General features: G+C 46.7%; 1 protein-coding gene across 1 annotated transcript in view; it reads right to left on the minus strand.

Annotated features, from left to right (window-relative positions):
* Positions 1 to 15512, minus strand: part of MYO5C (myosin VC) — an 88390-nt gene that overhangs the window by 49883 nt on the left and 22995 nt on the right. The window contains exons 8-13 of the mRNA XM_019747087.3: positions 15050 to 15157; positions 9665 to 9771; positions 8148 to 8413; positions 4238 to 4319; positions 1964 to 2104; positions 43 to 168 (exon numbers count right to left, since the gene is read on the minus strand). Coding sequence (XP_019602646.3) covers positions 43 to 168; positions 1964 to 2104; positions 4238 to 4319; positions 8148 to 8413; positions 9665 to 9771; positions 15050 to 15157 — 830 coding nt within the window. The remainder of the gene's footprint in view (positions 1 to 42; positions 169 to 1963; positions 2105 to 4237; positions 4320 to 8147; positions 8414 to 9664; positions 9772 to 15049; positions 15158 to 15512) is intronic.

Below are 15512 nucleotides of genomic sequence, written 5' to 3' on the forward strand. Positions count from 1 at the left end.
TGGCTCCGGGGCAGACAGCTTCCTTCCAGACTCTCACTGTACCTTATCAGCAAAGTGCTGGATGATAAAGGATGTATTTGACATTCTGGGTTTTTCAAACAAAGAGTTCTTGTTGACGAAATTATTGTACAGCTTTTGAAGCCAGTTTTCATCAGTTCCATGTGGTAACTGGAAGGGGAAAGCAAACCAAACAGCAAGTAAGAAAACTAGAGACGGAAGACGAGGAGAGGGAAATGCCAATTCTGAGAAAGCAAGATGATCTGGCACCTCAAAGTGAGCTGCTCTAGACCCGTGGCTCCTTGTTTAAAAGCAACTCCTGGCATAAGCCTGTCCTTGATCTCAATAATCTTTAGGGTGATATTTAAATGGCTATAACAATGACCTTTCAGAAGAAGACAATGTTGTAAACTAAAACGGCCATATAATGACTTAAGAATGAAGACTTTTACTTCTGCAAAATTGGCAGTATTTTCATATTTCCCCCCCAAAAGTCCAAAGGTTCAGGAAAAAGTAGTACAGATTCCATTACGTGAACGTGACTTTTATTATTAGTTGCTGAATGGGGAAAGAGTGGCACCTAAATGTAGTCTTCCCCTCCCCCCTTTCCCTCCCCCCGGGGGGGAAAACAGTGTTTCCTCTGCTTTACTGCCTAATGAATAACTACCTCCTTGCACTAAGATCTTACATCCTCAAACTAAGCTTATTGCAAAACTCCTTCTGGATAACTAGTGATTTTAAAGCTATCAAGTACATTCAGCCCGAGCGTTGTAAACCAATACCCCCTGTATTCAAATGAGTCCTGCATACTTCTCTGTGACACTGCTCACCTAGGGAATGTCTGTGCAGCGTGGGTACAAGCATTTCCTAGAGGCTACTTGGCCCCTGCACCCTGTCCCTAGTAGGTCATTGCAGAATGTTAGCCCTGATGGCAGCCCTTTCATCTTATGTCACTGCAGGGGCTGAAGCACATGTGGCACCAGAAGGGATAATCTGTGAGGAGAACCAGGAACTTGAGAATTCTAGGGAGGAAATGCTATTAAGCCTTCAACATTATAATTGTGGTTTATTGTTTGTTGGTTTTTTTGTACAAACAAATCTCTGGAAAAGAAACAGAACCTAGGTTTAAACATCAAAATACAACCGTTAAACCAAAACATTAACACTGTCATGAGGATTACTTGTTCTGATGGCCCCATGGAGGACGCTGCTAGGCTGACCCACTATAAAGGTGCCCCTCCCAAAGAGAAAGAATAATAGGAAAACTCTTAGAGACGTCTTCTCTTGAATTTTATGGTGTTGATTTTTCTGCTTCACCTCCCGAAGGATGACTCATAGACTCAGGAAGTAAAAGAAAACTCCATTCTTGTTAATCATTAACAATGGTGTGGGGTCACTGGCTGTTTCCAAGTCCACTGTACGGTCACCTAGGGATGGCCTCAAAGGGCACTTCCTTGCTGGACATGCCCTGAGAGTTTACCCAAGGGTGGGCTACGCATGCTGAGGGTGGAAGTCTCACTGGACCTTCCAGGGTTCTGGCTAGGGTTGCAATGTTAATAGCCTACCAATTGGGTGACATGTCAGGAATTTACACGGACATTTAAAAAACATCCACTTTGCAATATGCTCACCTGTTACTACTCAGAAGTTGAAAAAAATGTTTTAAAAAATTAATTCAAATCACGAGCCCTTTGAGCAACGGGCTGCATCCTACTCATCTCCTATGAGACAATGTGTGGAGGCCCTGCCAGTACCTGGAGCAGTACCTAACACAACAGGCACTCAAATATTTAATTAAAAATGTTTATAAACAAACGTGTCACTTAAAAAAATGATACCTAAAAGTCTAAGCTACTTTATTACAGATTCCAAAATAGGTATTACAAATGACATACACTGAAATATTAATCCCACGCAGCTGCATTCACTGTATAAAGGCATACAACCAATAATTTTTGAAAGTTACCACGCATTCTTCATCCAGTAACTCCAAAATGCCCATTTTTGCTTCAATCAGGTCAATCACTGGTCGGTTGTCATAAAAATCTATCAGCGTCCAAGGGATGTCTTCCTTCATATATTCTTCTTGTTCAAGTTTAAAGACATGCTGGGGAGCCAGAAGTTAACCCAGAAAGTAAAATAGAATATTAAAGTGTGCTTCTGGAGAGCAGGACGTACGCATTTGGAAAATGTAGATACGTGACTGATGTACAATGTTTACGGCAGACTCTGAGGTGTGGGCCACCCCGCCCACCCATGCTTAATGCAGCTGAGTTCCTAATGTGAGTTTAGACGTCATCCTCCCACCGGGTCTCAGTGGGTGCCCATGTCCTGTCACCTCCAGCACTGCAGGTACTCAGGGTGGTCCTGGAGTCCCTCCGTGCTCACAACCATTGCTGCTACCCAGGACAGAGCCAGCCTCTTTGGCGGGGTAGAGGGCAGCCTGCCTGAGAATGCTGGCTGTGCGGCCGGGGTGACAAGCCAATAACTGGGAGAGCTCTGTTCACTACTTGTTTGGGCCCCAGGGGCATCGGGAAGGCTTCCCAGAGGGCTGGCTCAGGCTCCTTCTGGCTGCAGGTGGCTGGAGGGGAGGGGCATCGAGGAGCAAGCCTCCCACAGAAGAATCCAGTGGGAGCAGCGGGGAAGCACAACAGGTGGTTGAGAACCAAACAGTGCGTGTGCAGACCAGGCAGAGAACACAGTGATGTGGGCAGGGCAGAAGCACAGCAAGATGGCAGAGGGAGGTCACGCAAGACCCTCACATGCCCGAGAGCATTCTGGTCCCGTGGCTTTTTCCTAAGGGCAGTGAGGACCCACAGAGGGCGTGAGGGAGGGATAAGACCTCGAAAATCAGCTCGGCCTGGGTGGCGATGGCTTTGAAGAGGACATGACTGGAGGCAGAGAGGCCAGTAAGGGCTCAGCCGAGTGTTCTTTGGTGGCTGGACGCTGTGGGAGGAGTCACGGAGGACTCTGGGGGAGGAAGATGAGCGAGAGTGACGAGTTAGGATGAACATTAGGCCAGGACACTGGGTCAGTGCTGGTGATTTAATCACACAAAGGAGCACGGAAAGTAAGGACGCCAAGAGAGGAAGGTGGTGGGCTCGCTTTGCCACTGGAGCTCCCAGAGGCCACCAGGCACAGGAGTCCATTAGCTGCCAGATTTATGGAACAGGAGCTAGGAGCCCGTCCTCACTAGGGCTTTTGTGCTGACATTTTAAGGTCTTACCCCTTCCAGAAGGATCTGCACATTGATAGATGACTCGAAAAAAGGAGAAGAAAAAGAGAAAAAAGGAGGAGGAGGAAGTGGAAGAAGAGGGAGGAAAGTGGAATTGCAGCCTCTGATATGCTATTTTCAGGGGGTGTCTCACATGTGCATTATTGTCAGGTTGAGGTGATGTGTGCATTGGGGGACAGCATGGCTCTGGAGTCCTAGGAGGGGGCAGAATCTGCAGAAATAGTTTACTTATGCTGCATATCTACTTGGAATAAATCTTCATTGTGGTTACTAAATGCTAAACTGGCAGGGAATCCTTGAGAATGCAAACAAACTAGAAATTTGCAATAGGATGAAATTTAATGCTTAAATATGGATTAATTCTGGGGCAATGAAAAGGAAAGAAAAGAAACATACTGGGTGTGATTCATTGTTAGGTCTTTTGTTCACAACATTAGGCACTATTGGCCCATTTTTGAAGTGAGGAAAACTGAGGCTCAAAGAGCTGAAGGTTCCAGAGGAAGGAGGTAGTAGAGCTGACATCCAAGCCCAGTTCAGTTTGGACAAAAACACACGCTCTCCATGATGTCATACTATCTTTTCCTCAGGGGTTTTGTGGGAGAAACTGAATTTCAAAAGACAAGCAGGAGTTTGCCAGGTGAAGATGAAGGGTTGGAAAAGGACAGGAGCCCAGGTGGGTTATGGCAGAGAGTGCAGCAGGTGCAAAGATAGAGGCCCACAAGGACGTGGAGGCTTCAGGAAACTAAATCATCTGCTCCGGCTGCATAGGGGATCTGTATCCAAGACTGGCAGACGAGGAAACCAAAAAGTTGTCAGCGGGCTCTGGGAAGATGCAATAGGAGGAGAAGGTGCAATATCAAGATACAGCCACAAGGTGGTGCAGTGACACAACGTGCAGCTCCATTACTAGTCAGGATTTGGAGAGAGAAGCCTGACTTGGCCTCTTCCCAGGTTCCCAGAAGCAGGGCTGAGAACAAGTTTCAAGAAGGCAGAAGAGTCACCTACCAGGTTAAACTGCTGTTGCAGCTTTTCATTCGCATAATTGATGCAAAACTGTTCAAAGCTGTTCACATCAAAGGTTTCAAAACTGAAAGAAATACAGTTGAAAGAAGTTAAAATATGACTTGGGGGACACATACTTTCGTTTATAGGTCAGTATTTTTTGAAAAACTTCATAGTTAAAAATTTTGCTATGTTTTCTGAAAATTTTAATATCCTGGCAGTCGGTTTATAAATCAGCTTTACCCAGGTTGCCGCAGAAGGAATCTGGTATATACAAAAGGCCTATCCTGAGGCAGACATTAACACAGGCCCATCACAATATCATGTATCGTTTCATCCATACAATAACACTGACACAATTATTATCCTCACTTTATAGATGAGGAAATAGACTGAGAGGTTAAGAAACCTGCCTAAGGCCACACAGCTAGTGTCAGACGCCGCCGTGAGCCTGCCTGACCGCGATGCCAATGCTTTCAGTGAAAAAGCAATGCTCTTTCCTATTCCCCCACTCTTTGCCTGTTGAAGGGAGAGGCAGCACCGTTTTTTTTTTTTTGCCTCTCCCAGGGGTGCTTTCATTGTTCTCGGAAGAAAAGGGCAAGGTCATTTAATACCTATAGCCCAGCAGACTCCATCAGGTCCGGGACAGACAGGGCCCCGCCTCCATTTTCAGGCTTTCGGTGGCTGTTGCTGGAGCCGCCCTGGAGCTGAGAGGAGGCAGTCAGCGGACAGACACAGGAAGCAGGCTGGAGAGAGCACAGGGTGAGCTGTGCGAGGCCCTGGCAAACAGGACTGTCCAACGGGGCAGCTGCTACTCAGCTCCAGCCAGCTGTGGCCATGGACTACTGAGGTCAGGATGTTAGATCGCCTGATTCTCAAGAGAAGCCAGAAATCTGGACTCTTTTGTGACTCATCCCACTCTGTAAAACATGCTGTGGGCTGCACAAAACTCAGGCACTAAACTTACCACCTGGCCAGGTGACCGCTCCTGCCAGGAGGAAGGTCCCCCCGTGCTTTAGGTGTCAGCAGCGAAGCACATCATCTCACGTAACCCTAACACTGCCCTAGGTGGAAGGCTGCAGTGGCCCACTGCTACACACGATGGTCAGAGGAGATGGTGACCATCGCAGAGACCAGCAGCCAGCAAATTGTGCCAGACACACAATTTGATCCCAGCTCTTACTGCCTCCAAAGCTTTGGTTCTTAATCACTGGAATCCTGAGGGGTTACTGCCAGTGCCAACCATGGGTCCCTTGAGAGTCTCACTTGACCGAGCCAATTTGGCTCAGTTTAGACTTCCTCGGCAGGGCAAGGGCCTGGACTTTCCTCTTAGCAGCTCCACAGTGACTCAGAGCGGGAGCTGAACCCACACAGCTCTGACAGCCCCATTCCACATGTGCTCTGGAGGTCCAGAGGCTGGACAGTGAGGGCAGGTCAGGGCTGGGCTGGCGGGGGGGAGAGTTAAAATGACATCATTGAGTTTCATAGCCCACAGCTAATGCCAAAGACGGGGCTTTCTAGAGCACAGGTGGAATATCAAGCATCAATGATTATTTCCTGCTCCTTTGTCCCTTTTCCCCCAAAGAAAGAGCACTAGGAGCTCAAATTCAAAACACCAAGACCTAAATCTATGACTCAAAATCCCAAAAGCACATTAGCTATGACAACAGTTAACATCTGAACAATGTTTATGGCCCTTGACAATTTCTTCTATTTTATTTTCATAATAACCTTGCAAGAGAGGTTCGGAGAAGTTCTGTGACTTTCTCAGGGCCATACAACTTGCATGCTGCAGGGTCCGCTCAGCCCCAGGCCTTTCCAACTGAGTCCAGAGAACACAAACGCCTCACTGGCTGGGGAACTACAAGCCCTCATGTTATACCCAGCGGAAACCTCAAAGCCTGCAGCTTCGGATTTAAACGCTTTCCGGGAGGGTAACTCTTCCTCTGAGGTTACCTTATTTCCAGGCCAAACTGGGCTCAGTTCTCTCACAAGTTGCAGGGCACACATGGGCGAGGGCTAATCTAGACTTGATCGTACTGGAGAACGGCGTGAAAGGATTCACCCCAGGCCGTAGCACTGTTACTTACAGAGGGGCGCTTATGATTTTTGGAGAGCGTACCATGAATGCATGGGTGGGAGCAAGCATGTGACTTTCATCATTTTTGAAGAGGAATTTAATTTTAAAATTAAGATTTAGCAGGTATGCTAACAAGTTTTTTTGTATCTATAATTACTCCTGTCTCACTTAGGCTTGCACACTTCACCAAAACAATTCAGATTCTTTATTCCAGTGTTCCACGGGCCCCATGGGTCCTTGCCTGCCATTCTCCTCACTCACTGCTCCTAGCACTCTGCTGCCCCTCTCTTCCCATGCCCCGTTAACCCCCAGCACATTCCTTTATTCCATTCACAGGAATCATCCCCATCTAAATTACCCACCTGCCTCCCCCACTAAATGGAAGTCCCAAAAGGGTCGGGGCCATGTGTCTACGCTGTTCACCGGTCACACCCAACACCGTGCCTGGCATACAGATATTTGTTGGATGCATGAAATAATATATTCTTAACATAAAGGCCTATTATTTTTAAGGCATTTAAAAAACACAGCCAAGAACAGAGAATAATATAACAATCACCTATCTCAAGCACAAAGAGACTATTGTTAAGCAGGATTCTTTCTTTTTATGTCTACTGAAATTAGTACTGGCTGCTCACGTGCTTTTTCAGGACAAGAAAAGGTAAATAATTTACTAGACCATCCCGGCAATTTAATGGTATTTTATAACTGTTGACATACACTATTAATTGGGAGTCCCATGTATTAACTTAGAATGTAACTTAAACAAAGTAACTCCCCGGAGGCATTGTCTTACTAAACTCTTTACCTGGATTCACTGCCGTCCCTCTGCCTTTCCTGCCCACCATCCCCCAGCAGGGAGCAGCAGGCCCAGAGCCCAGGCTCCCCCCCTGCACAAGGAAGGGTGTTGAGCTGCTTTTCACAGGATGTGGGGGACGACTCCCCCATCAGGGAGAACAGTCCATGATGTCTTTCCTGGGACAATCTGCCCCCTTTCCGATGGTACAAACCAGGGTTGGTCCTGGGAGGGGGGGAGGAGTTGGGCATGGGAGGCCGGGTGCTAAGAAACAGAAGCCTGAGCGCTGACAGCCCCTCCGAGCCCGCACCCCGGCCTCCTCACCTCCCTGCTGCCTGGCCTCACACACTCCCGCTGCCCTTTCTATCAGCATCTTTAGCACAAGTCTGACCCAGGAGGTAGACAAGCAGGACGGGGCAAAGGAGGAAGAACGAAACTCCACTGTGGGAACTCCGGCTCCCTGAAGTATTAGAATTCCTGGGGAGGGGCCGAGGTAAATACAAGACCCTCATTATGCAAGAAAGGATGAGGATTTAAGGCAGGTTGGTAAAAGGCCTGAGTCCTCCTCTGGCCTGTGAGCCTGGGCCAGGTGCAGGACCTCTGGGACGGTCATTCCCCCGGGAAACAGGAAAGGGATGTCAGGGGCCACACCTCACGGGGTCTCACCCAGCGCTGGGCCCTCCCGCCAGCAGAGCAACTATGCATGAGGTACTGAGCCTTTCTAAGCCTTGGCTGCTTCATCTCTAAAATGGGGATAATGATAAACGAAATTGCTTGAGCAGTAAGTGAGAACGTACATGGAAACCGCCCAGCATGGAGAGCTCGTGATCATGGCCATTACTAATTTAGCATTTATTTAATACACTAAACAAAAGACACTACAGCCCAGGAGGCTGTATGTAACACCCATACATGGGAAAACAGAGAACTTTCTGATCATGTAAAATACAAAGGAGAAATCTCAACAAAACGATCTAAAAATAACGGGCATTCAACAGTTAAACAAGGAAAGACAGGCTCACGGAAAAGAATCTTACCCATAAATGTCCAAAACACCAATAAAAGTGTGCTGCTTGCCTGAAAACTGCAATGCTTGGTTAATTCTCTCCACGATGAAGTCGAACAGGTGAGCATAGATCTTTTTGGCCAGTGCATCCCTAGCGTTGACAGCCTGGGGCCTGGTCATGGGTTTCACCACCGTCTCAGAGGTTGTGACGATTTTGCGATGGCACAGCCACTGGGCCACTTTGCCACTCTCCAGGCCCAGGAGCTCACAGAACACCTGCAGGTGATTGTCAGCCTCCTGCAAAAACACACACAAGCCCCGTCAGGCCCATCCAGCCACCGAAACCAGCCCCCACCCACCCAGCCGGGGCCCCTTGGCCTCCACTTGGGCCAGTGTGAGATGACGACAAGCTGGTATGAGAATGTCCAGGGCACACGAGGCAGAGTCGAGCCTGGGAGTAAAGCAGGAAGGGCCAGAGTGGCACTGAGCCTGCTCCTGCCCTTGGCACGGCGCCACTGCCGTTCCATTTCATAGAGACATTTTCTACTGTGTTATTTTCTTCTTTACATGGATATTGATGAGAATAACGAAATGTATACCTCCTACCAAGAATCGCTAATCAATATTTGTCACAGAAGAGGCACCCACATAAACTTACCTTGTGTCCATTAAATAAAGAAATCTGTCACAAAATTTACATGGGACTACATTTCCAGAGAGGAAGCCAGCACCACTGGTGTTTGATTCAGGTGAGTGTCAGGGGTAGAAGGTGTCCTTTCTGCTTACAACTGTCCAGTGATCTTAAGGCCCCACATGACCTGCACCCCCCCACCACACCCCATCCCCACCCTGCACCCCCGCTTCCTGGCCTCACCTACCACCCCTCCTTTCATTAACTCCTCTGGGGATACAGGAGTTTTTGCTATTTCTCAAATTACACCTCCTGCCCGAGGGCCTTTACACTTGCGGTTCCCTCTATTTCGGTTCCCTCTATTTCGAATGTTCTTCCCCCACATATAGGTACAGTTCACTTCCTTGCCTTCAGGGCTCTGCCCACCGCCACTGTATCAGAAGGGCTTTCTCTGAATGCCCTGTACAAAAGGCACTGCTCCTCTCCAGCTTCTACTCTGCTTTATTTCCCTTTTCAACGGCCACCCCCAGCTGTCAGAGCCTATAATTATTTATTGCATCTCCTCCCCTCTGCTTCCTTCCCCTAGATCATAAGCTCCATGAGAGGCTTCTTGTTTCATTTTGTTCACTGCTGTTTCTCCTGAGCCTACAACAGTGCCTGGGACAGAGGAGGTGCTCGGTAAAAATTGATTGAATAAAAGAAAAACACATAGAAAATGCATTTTCCCTCTCCTTTTACTGTTGCAAGGGGAACAACCTTTACTCTTAGAAGGTAACCCATGGGAACTCTTGCTTCCTTGTTCCCGTTAGACTGGTCTCCCCAGTTGGTCCAATTTGTCTGATGCTAAAATGCAAAAGCAGGGGAACCTACTGGGGACCCTCCAAACACAGGAAGGGTGAGATAAACAAGTATCTTACACTAAGTGTAGATCTCTCACTGCCCAATGCTGTGATCTGCACGTTGCCCAGATGTAGGATGGCTGCCAGGATCTTAAAAACATCCATCTGAAAATCCTCCTTTAAACCTGAAAATAAAAATTTTCCCAAATTAGAAATACTGCATTTCTTCTATTTAATCACTCATAAGATAACACCTGAATTCTTTCAAGAACTCTAGTACCATCGGTAACAAAGCTGGGACAGGGAACGTGAAGTGGACCCCAGGAGAATCGGGCTCACTATTCTTTCCAGCTTGACTTCTGTAGACACACAAGGTGAACTCTACAACCCACTAGGTTTTCCCTTTTGCCATGGCTGCTAGGAAGTTCCACATAAAAATTCAAGTAACCATTTCACATCAAGAACCTGGGAAAATCACTTCTCATTTATTCTGTGATGTATTTGCTGTAGTTTTAATGTGTATTTTGTTTTTTTGCTCATGAGCTCTCTGAATTCGTTTTATGGTGGAGTGCTAGATGGATTCTTCTTGTGACCTCAGTTCTGCACCCTGCTCTCTGCCCCAGGTTTGACCTGTCTGGACCAAGGCAATGGCTCTGATGTCCTTTGGTCTCTGGTTGGGTTTGACCAGTGGGGAACCTGGTAGGAGGTCAGAGGGTGGGAGGACAGAGGTGCTGGCACGTCATCCTGTCTCTTTGCCTGCAAAGCTGCCTCAGGCTGGCTGTGCTGCCGACTAACATGGTCTGGGACTGACTTTCCCCCTCACTCCTTTCAGGCTCCAGTAACTCCTGTGTCCAAACGGGAACGAATAGCGAACAGCTCTGCAGCTGTCCCGGGTCCCCACTGCCCTTGTCGCTCCCCTCGCCCTACCCACATTGGTATAACGTCCTCCTTGCATCCTAATTGGAGTGACCCCCATGTTTCCCACTGCGTCTCTGACTGAGATGAGTAAAATATAAACTATGAATATATAACGTATTTGAACATCATGAGGAGACAAGCACATTTCCTGGAGCCGAAAAAAAAACACAAGCCAGTTCCTGGGAAGGACTTTACGCCTGACTCCTGGAAATCACGATGGAGAACCTGCCCGTTGTGAACAGGACTTTGCTGGGTCAGGATCCCGGTGCAGGAGCGAGGTGGCTGCGGGGTGAGGGCCAGGTGGTAGTAGTGACACTGCAGTGAGTCATGGAGCTTGGAGATACACTCAGGCAGGTGGGGCCGGCTCCTTCGGATCGGTAGCCATGCTTTTTGGTCTGCACCGGGATGGAAACTGGAATGGAGACTCACGACTCCCCTCCACTCCCTCTAAGCCCAAATGCTGAGTGACAGCCACTATGCCCACCCACTACTTCTACATGAGGACACCTGGAAAATTTCTTATATTCTTAAATAAGATTCTTAAATAATTTCAAAACCTAGAGAGTCTGCTCTACTTCAAAGATTAAGCAAAATCGAAGTCAAAAGATATCAGGCCAAAAATATATGGATGGCTCCAGCTCAGTCTGGGTCTACGAATTTGCTGCCTTTCCACTTGAAGCTAATGCCTCCATCTGAAAGACAGATGCTAACAGAAATAAGCTCTGCCACCATGATAAATAACAGGTAAGTGATGAGGAAAAGCAACTAAAAATGCAAAGTTTGGTAATCTTTGTTCTGCCACTCCATTCTCTGTGTGATTCACAACTAAATCACTTAAATACTCCATGTCTTCCAGAATCAACAAAAGTGAATTAACTCCAAAGCAATGATGTAAAATGAAGAACTGAAGACCTCAGTTAAGTAATTATCTCTAGTGAGACAAAGTCATGCAAAAGCACTACTGGCCTGAGTTAGATTTCACCAAGAAACAATGGTCAAGTTCCTGGAGACTGAGTGTCTATTTCCAGCGCGTTCTTTCTGTCAGAGACCTACATAACCAGGCAAGGGTCAAAGGATGAATTCAATGAGAATCAGCAGGAGAAGAAAGGCTTTTGAGCAAAATGCTTCCCCTTCTGCTTCCTCACAGGGTAACTGTGGTTGGTACCTCAGGAGCAGAACGGGAAGGGACAGTGAATAAAACTCTGCATCAGGCACTGTCCCCAGTACTTTCCACTGTCCTCTCTATAAGGCTTACAATAACTATGTGAAGTAAGTACTAGTATTATTCCCATTGGACATAGGGGAAACTAAGGCATAGAAGGGTTAGGGAACTGGCCCCCAGTCACACTGGCTATGTCATATCTAAGCAGAATGTGAGTTTATGAAGCCGTCTTAGCTTTACCCTGTGTGTCTACTATGGAAGCCCTCTGAAGACCCCGTGCCAGGCACAGAAGTTTGCAGGCTCCAGAGGTCCACTTATTGGGCATGTTGTGAAGTGGATTTGTGTGTTAAACTAATGACCTTGCTGCTAACTGTGCCCATTTCTCTACACTGTTTCCATAACAAAACACAGGAATGGACATATCAACCAACAACTACTAATTCAGCAATCACATTTTTACAAAGGGTGATCTGCCCAAATGGAAGCCTATAGAAGATTCAAGTTAGGCAACCTGCCCTTGAGGAGGTCCCCATCTAAGAGAGATAACACTGAGACACAAACAGGAAGACACGGCCAGTGGGACAAGCAGTATAAGCATTCACATGGTTAGGAGATGCGCTGTTGAATAGAACGTTCTGAGATGATAGAAATATTCTACATCTGTGCTCTACAATACAGAAGCTATTCCCCACACGTGCTTAGGAGCACTCAAAGCATGCCTTGTGCAACTGAGGAACTGAATTTTTAATTTTATTTCATTTTAATTAAAGTGAAATGTAAACAGTCATTTGTAGCTGGTGGCCACTGGATTGAATAGCACAGGTTTAGAGACCACAAAATCAAGTCACAGCATGAGGTCATTGGTTGTGGGGGGGGGGTCACAGGAAGATGTCAGTCTCAAAGTCACAGTGAGGTCACCCTGTTCCAGGCATGAATTCACTCCACAACGGTAAATGGACCTCTGGAGCCTCCTCAAATTTCTTTTCCTGACATGGGGTCATCAAGGGACTTCTAAGTGTAGATACACTGGGGTGAAGCTAAGACAGCTTCATGAACTCCACAAGTCTTCACGTATTGCGAGAAAACTCTAAGGAACTCATTGACTATTCTCACTCTATCATCTAGGACAAAGTTAAGCAGATGTCTTCTTATTTGGCTTTGCAGGCCGTGTAGTTGATGTCACAGTTACTCAACTCTGCGTGAAAACAGCCATAGACGATACTTACACAAATGAGTGTGCCTAGTTCCAATAAAATTTTATTTACAAGTATAGGCTGCAATCTGCCAACCTTTGGTCTAAGACATTTTTTAGTGATTCATGCAGTGAAGTCATGCTTTCGTTCAGTGTGTACTGATATCTAATATAGCATGTCACAGTTGATAAACCATGTTAGACATTCCCTCTTAACCCTCACAATGTCCCTAACAGCTACTGCTACTGCAGTGGGTACTCCAGAGATGGCCCCAGAGCACACCACTCCCGGCAGCCAAGCCCTGTGTAGCTCCCTCTCATGAGTCGTGAGTCTGGGCTGGCCCCATGACTTGCTTTTGATTATTAGCACATGGCAGTAGAGCAGCTGCATTACCTCTGAGGTTGGCTCATAAAATGCCCTGCAGAGCCTGTTGGAACTGGCTCTGGGAGAAGGTAGCCACAACACGTGCAGTCCATCTACCCTGAGGCCAGCATGCTGTGAGGAGGCCTACATGGAGAGACAGAGAACAGCCCACCCAGCCACCAGTAGTTCTAGCCATCCCAGCCCATGTGAGAGAAGAAGACTTCAGAGGATCCAGCCCCTGCCACCATCCTACGAAAGTCCCCAAGTGAGAAGTGCCCAGCTAAGCCAAGTCCACCTAGACTCATAAGAGATAATAATAAATTATAAGACACTAAGGTTTGCAGAACAGCAATAGATAATTGGAACAACTAAATATTTTCATTATTATCCCAGTGTACAGATGGCAAAACTGATGCCCAGAAATAATAATTGACCTGTACGAGGCCAAAGACCTATTTTATCACACATGAAATAATTGGAGCAAATACATAGCAACAGATAATTAAGTATTAAATTGTGAGGTTTAATGGCCAATGTACAGGCAATCTGAGGAAAGAGACGTCATTGGGCTAACATCTTTGAATAACAGGCTTGGAGGAAAGTAAATGTATGCAGATTCCACCATAGTCCTGGCATTCTGCCAGCCATGCCCACTCACTTGCTGAGCTAGCTCTCTGGTCTCACAGTGATCAGAAGCTTTGACTGGCAGTTACGTGCAGGTGCCGAGACTAATACAAAATGGGAAAGACAATGACTATTTTTATAAATCATTTGGTAGACAGTCTTTCCAAACATGAGCTCCATGTGGGAAAGGCAAGGTGAAGAAAGACTGGAAAGAGACCTGGTTCACCGGCGTCGGCCTCCTCGCAACCGAAAAATGTGGTTTTCCATATAAAAATGAGCTGTGTCAGGCCCTGAGTGCAAATGTCAGTTCCCCTCTGTATTAGCCAAGTGACCTTGAGTAAATCACTTACCATCTCTGTGCCTCAGATTCCCTTTTAAAAATGCAGGAAATACCAGTGTCTAGCTCATAGGGTAAATACAAGGTTTCAATGAGTTAATATGGGTAATAAAGTACTTGGGATGGTGCCTGGTACACAGCAAGCACCACCTAAGTGTCCATATTTTGTCATCATCAAGATAGCCATGAAGGTCATGTGGAGTCAATACGACGCTTCTGAACTGAGTTACAGCCCAGGCCTCTCCCTGCAAGCCAATGAGCCTGCGAGGAGCCTGAGAGCAAAGGAGCTGACTTCTAGACCTTTTCAGGGAAAGGCCGGTCTTGACCACTTGTCCTCTAAATATGTCCTGATTGGCTCATTCTCAAATTAGGACTGACTAAGAATCTTCAGAATACATACATACTGGGCATCCTTGCCTTTTGTTGTTGTTTTTTTTAATTTTTATTGGGGAATATTGGAGAACAGTATGTTTTTCCAGGACCCCTCACTCCAAATCAAGTCGTTGTCCTTCAGTCTAGTTGTGGAGGGCGAAGCTCAGCTCCAAGTCCAGTTGCCATTTTCAATCTTTAGTTGCAGGGGGCACAGCCCACCATCCCATGCGGGAATTGAACTGGCAACCTTGTTGTTAAGAGCTCGCGCTCTAACCAGCTAAGCCATCCGGCTGCCCCACCAGCAGCTCAGTGGCAGCTCATTGTCTTCAATCTAGTGGAGGGTGCAGCTTACTGGCCCATGTGGGAATCAAATCGGCAACCCTGTTGTTAAGAGCTCACGATCTAACCAACTGAGCCATCCGGCCGCCTTTTTACATTTTTTATTATTTTTTAAAAGAAAATGGCCATACCTTGGACAGGACGTTTTCACTTACCCAGGAGTGTGAAGGTCTTCTGAGTTTCCACCATGCCGGCCCTGTCATTCACACCCTCAATGACAGTGTTGCCTCCCATTCTTGTATAATTAAATTCTTCCGCACTTCCTGAAATAAAAAATAAGATTTCGATGTCTGTAACAATAACTTGGAATGCATGTTCATCAAGAGAAGGGAAGTTCACACGTAAGCTATATTAAGCATTTTACACACATGATTCCATTTATTCCTTAGAATTCTGCATTACAGACTCAGAAGTTGAGGCTCAGAAGTGACTTGCTCAAGGTCCCAAAGCTGATGGCAGGGCAAGAATTTAAACACAGGCCGGACTCCAAAGTTTATGGTGTTTGTTCCCCCACCTGACAATTTTATACAGCTTTCGGTGTAAAATTTCTGTACAAATGTCTGTGTCACAGACATTTTTACTAAGGTTTATTAAATGTACATTAAAAGCACACATTCA

Source organism: Rhinolophus sinicus, chromosome 3 (genome assembly GCF_057876585.1).
Source record: "Rhinolophus sinicus isolate RSI-liver-muscle chromosome 3, RSI-T2T, whole genome shotgun sequence".
In the NCBI taxonomy this organism is placed as follows: domain Eukaryota; kingdom Metazoa; phylum Chordata; class Mammalia; order Chiroptera; family Rhinolophidae; genus Rhinolophus; species Rhinolophus sinicus.